The 5350-nt window shown below is 38.3% G+C and overlaps 1 protein-coding gene across 1 annotated transcript; it reads right to left on the reverse strand.

The window, feature by feature from the left end:
• Window positions 1-6: 6 nt before the first annotated feature.
• On the reverse strand, window positions 7-4584 carry LOC102302453 (C-X-C chemokine receptor type 2-like). Its single transcript, XM_042217932.1, has one exon. It carries the CDS (start codon window positions 4415-4417, stop codon window positions 3479-3481), a length of 939 nt encoding a protein of 312 aa, XP_042073866.1. The 5' UTR covers window positions 4418-4584; the 3' UTR covers window positions 7-3478.
• Window positions 4585-5350: the final 766 nt, after the last annotated feature.

Genomic DNA, 5350 nt, shown 5'->3' on the forward strand with positions numbered 1-5350 from the left:
CTCTGTCTCATCAGTAATTTCAGCCACTGATTAGATTGTTTTAACACATTTTTTGTTTTCTTTTTACCCAGAAAAAAATCATCACTACAAGATGAGGGGTGGCATCAAACTGTTGATAAAAATTAGACCTTTCATATTATGTAACTTCTGATCACCCACCCATCCCACGTGACCCTTGATAGTTTACTGGAAATGCAACTTTTCTTCCGTAAATCATCACTAAAAAACCTGAACATCCAGGATGCCAAACAAACTCTGAATTCATCAAGCTAATATTACTAATATCTGTGTTTTACAGACCATCTCAGGACTGAAATTCTAGTATTTAGACGATTACTTAAAACAAATATATGTGTGTCTCTGTATGTTTCACTGATACAGTTTATGAATAGAGCTTGCTGCTTTCATCTCGAGCCTTTCATCGATATGAGGCAACTTATGGCTTCAAAAAATACCACATGACACAGTGATGACCAAAACGCCACAATTCAGAGTTTAAAATGTGGAGTCCCAATCCAGTGGGAGATATCACTGTGACTATGTCTGTGTTTTATACTCTCTATGGGTCAAACAACAATATATCAGTCCTGCTGTTTGCCACTTCTCAGCACCACTTTTCCTGGTCAGTCAGCAACAGAACGGTTTGGAAACAAATCAATTTTCCAGAAGTAATGAAATGTTTTTCTTCAACTAATAGCAGCAGCACTATACTTGATCCACTTGTGTATTGGGGTTTAAAAAACAAAACTAATGACTGGATATGTGTTTGCCTTGCGAGCACAGTTTTAGTTTAGGAGTCAAATGTAATCATTTAGTTCTTAAAAATATGAAAATAAAGTGATTGAGTTATAAGCAGACTGTCCTGGGACAAAAGAAACTGATTGTTACAGTTATTATGGTACTACTTTATCTTAAAGGCGGTTTAAATACCATCTCAGCAATAAGGTCCAATTGGAGACGAGAGAGGGTGTCATTGTAATCCTCAACCAGAAGAGGATATGAAACAAGCGCAAGTATAAAAATATGAATTACTATTACGATTTACATATAGACATTATACATGTTCTATATGGACATTAATAACAACATAAACAACACAAACTATACAATAATACTTTGACAGATGGATCAGCATCAACAGGCTGTCAGTAATAACACCTCATTGCATTACATCCATAACAGCCAATCTCAACATAATCAACATAACATGATGTTTAATTCCTTTCAACTTTGATCCTTAATCGTTGCTCATGTTTTACTATTTCTGTGTTTACATTAGATGTGAGTTTTTATGCACCTCCCCCAAAATTTGGAAGCTGCATTATTTTCTATGTTATATTTCTACTGTGAAGGAAGTTCAACACAGCCCGGCTTCCTTTGAGGCAGTTGGCTCGACAAAACCTAAAACCTCATATAGTGATAACCGATATCAGGGCAGCTATCAGTTATTATCAGTGTTAAGCTTTGAGTTCTCCTTCAGGCTAGTTAAAAACGGGTGTTTAATGATCTCTATGAGTGCTGGCTACTCCAGCCAGAGACATTACCAGATAATGATGATGAAAGGGTGATTAAAGTCTGTAAAGAACATAAAATTTAATTTATTATTCATTTAATTCATTGTAACTACATAAGAGCCCAGCAGCAGCACATAGGTACACTGAAGCCCGGTGATTTGCTGGGGGGGGAAGTAAAATAAAAAATCAAGATCACTTTCCTGAATAAAAAGGATTCCATGACATTGCTCTGGAAAATAAACTTTGTGGATCTTGAACATGTAGCTTGTACATGTACATTAAACCCATAGTTTTATTGAATATATTGTTTGCATTCATGCTGTACTCGTAAAATGACTCAGAGCAAAGGTGTCTAAATAATTTAAAAGCTTTCTTAAATGCATTTTTTCAGACTACCTTTAAGATTACCATAAAGACCATAAAACCACAAATACAGACGTGACTTTGGGGCCATTTGGTCACGACAGGATGGATGTACTGTTGACTTGGAGCTCAAGTACAGACCAGTCAATGCAGAAATATCAGAATTCACAGAAACAGAAACAATACCAGTTCTTTCAATAGAGTCAAAGGAGCTTGCAAAGAAAAGCGTCTGGACTTCTTTAAGTTGCTTGAAGACGTCTTCACAGACATATTCTTTCAATAGACCTACTTCATTTTATTACACACAAAGACAGAGGTTATACACAAATAAACAGTTGCAAAATCAAAATGGCGAAATATAACAGATCTAAAGACTGATCTGGATTACTCAGAAAGAAAAGAACAAAGAAAATCAAAGACACAACGATGATTTAACGCCCACATTTCATGTCCGCTTCACTTCTCTACTCTAAGCCCATACATGGCATATAAACAAAAGCGATGCACTTACTTCCTAGAACTACTTTCTCTACTGACACCATTTTCTACGTCTGGGTACGGTTTTAGATTTAATATGTAATAACTTGCTCTATAACATGTTAATTAAATGAACCGTTAATTAATATACCAAAAACAAAACAGAACAAACACATCAAAATTATTAATACAACATTTTATCAACGTCTCTTTAAAATTGACAACAAATGCCTGCAGAGCCTGTTACAAGTATTTTCTTACAGTGTGCATTGAATCGGAAAAACAAACAAAACTAAAGTCAATGAAGAATTAAACTCACAAGATTATTTAAGTACACTTTGCTGTGCTCATTATCAGCTCTGCATTTAAGTAAATTGACTTGGTGTGATGATTTATCACACAGTGACCCTTTATGCAGCACCTCTGTTCATCCTCTGCCTGAAAACACATTTAGGTCACGTGTCAAGTCTTTAAGTTCAAATAATGATCATTTGGGACTCTGCCGGGTCCAACAGAGCCAATGGCTAGTAACAAAGTTTATCGGGAAGTTGACTGCGTGTGAGTGTGCGAATGACTTATTTGTTTCTGAAAATTCTGCATGATAAACACTTAAATCTTGTTTTTTCTTAATTGTTTTAATGTCTATACAACTTCTTGGTCTTCATTGCCATCTGCTGGATAGTTTGTACAACTACAACTAGTGATGATGACAGTAATAAGCAAGAAGCACTCAGGGAGCCCAAACTTAAGCCAAGGCAGCTCAGTCCCTGGGCAACATTTACTTTCAAGGGGATAGCGTTGTATTTTGTGTATGTCCATTTCGTTGTCTTTCTGCTTTTTACACATACTTTAAAATTTAAAGTGTGGTAAAAATAACAGATTTTGGGGTCAACTTGAAAGAAAGACTGATGTGAAATGTAAAAGTGAGGTCAGAGGTCAAGTGTGAAATATTGAGAGACTTTATAAAATCATTCCCAATATTTGCTATTTGTTATCAGTACAAACAACAGCAGTAAGAAACATAGTTTAAATAGCATTATTATCACTATGACCTTCAGATCAATCTACTGACATGTTGACCTCCTGAATTTTGAGCGTCACATACTTGCCCGTCTGTCTTTTCTCTAAAAAAGCAGCTTCATCTTCTTCCTGAGCTTTTCTTCTGCAGCGACATAGAGGAATGGGTTGATGCAGCTGTGCAGCAGAGCCAGGCAGTGGGTTGCAACCAAGGCTGTGTTTAACGACCTCCTGGTATCACAGTCATGCTGTACCAAATCAGCCCTCAGCAGTATGTCTATCACCATGGTTATCTGGTATGGTGTCCAGAGGAGCAGAAACGCAACCACGATGGTTACGATCACCCGCATGGCTCGGTGCTTCTGGAAACCGTGAGTGAGCAGCAGCCGTGAAACAGTGATGCTGTAGCAGGAGATCATGACAATCGCAGGGACCAAAAAGCCAAAAACACGAATGAACCCCTGAATCGCGAGCCTCCATGCGGTAGAGATGTCAAAGCGAATGGAAAGAGTAGACAGAGCAAGGGCACAACCGAGAACCCACACCACTGTGCAGAGGATCCTGCTGCACATCTTTTGGTGACTCTTCAGTGTCTCCCTGGCGCCCACAATCACAAGGTAACGATCGATGCTAATGCAGGTGAGGAAGATGATGCTGGTGTAGAAGTTCGCATCCATGACGATGTGGAGGAGTTGGCAAAGGAAGTCTCCTAAGAGCCATCCTCGAGTTAGTGCTGCAACACAGAACTGAAGCGTTAAAGCCAGCAGTCCATCTGCTATGGTCAGTTGGAACAGGTACACATCTGATGGAGCCAAAATTTCTTGGCTGGTTCTGATCACCCATCCTGCCAGCAGGTTTCCGAATATGGCCAATACAGAGATGACTGTGAAGATGACGCACAGGATCACAACTGCTGTAGGTTCCAAAGGTTCATATCCACATTCTAAGGTATCTGGATCTGGAGAGAATGATTCTCTGGATTCGTTGTAATCATAGGAATAATTGTTCCGAAAGAAATCATCTTCAAAGACATAGACAAATGACATGGCTGTGGACAGAAAACAATGATATTTTAACCATAGCAATGAAAGCAACGGTTTAGCCAAAAGTAAATATACAAAAAACAAAAATCAAACAAACAGGAAGTGTATGCACAAAAATAAAGGGATGACAACACCAACTTTGGATCTTTTCCTGAAAATGATGAAGACTTGACTGGAAGTCAGGCACAAGACATCGCAGCTCCTTTTTCATTTTGATGTTTTCATTTGCTTTGAAGTTTCTGATAGATGCTGATCAAACAATTTTAGGACCATGAACAGCACACACTGTTTTCAATGTGATCGCATGAGCTGTGCTCTAACACCCGTTTTACTGGTGAACCTACAAAATTCAGCTGCATGAGCTTTGACAATACGTGAGACATAGATTGAGCAGTTTAGTACATCTGGCCCCAAGTCTAATTGTTTGTCTAACCCTCAAAAAGACACAAAACCAAGATGCTGATTTTGATGGACCCCAAATTCTAACACACATCAACACTATCATGGCTTAGGTGGGCATTTGGTGATGCCAGGAGGAGTAAAAAGAAGACAGGTGACAAGGCCCTGCTTACCTACTCACCTGTGTGCAGCAGACTATCGAAAATCCAAAAAGGACACAAGAAAATCAGCAAAGAGGACAAAAGCACAATAAACCCTGATTTCTCTGTGACGTCCCTTTTTGTGTTACACCAAGTAGAATTCGTGCAGATAGCAACAGCTTTGCAAACACATTTCCTGTTTCTGCCAAATGTGTGAATCAGGTAAGACCGAGGAACCAACCGTGAAACTAAGTTACAAAAATATTGCTAAGTTACAACATACAAAATCTAAACTGTGAGGAACTCCAAACCAAACTAACTGCACTGAAAAAAATAATCAGTGGGATAAACATAAAAAAATCATTGTAAGCGGTTGCACGAAATTAAGTTATGTTTG

Source organism: Haplochromis burtoni, unplaced genomic scaffold (genome assembly GCF_018398535.1).
Source record: "Haplochromis burtoni strain Fernald_Lab_line unplaced genomic scaffold, NCSU_Asbu1 Contig_3875, whole genome shotgun sequence".
Taxonomy (NCBI): domain Eukaryota; kingdom Metazoa; phylum Chordata; class Actinopteri; order Cichliformes; family Cichlidae; genus Haplochromis; species Haplochromis burtoni.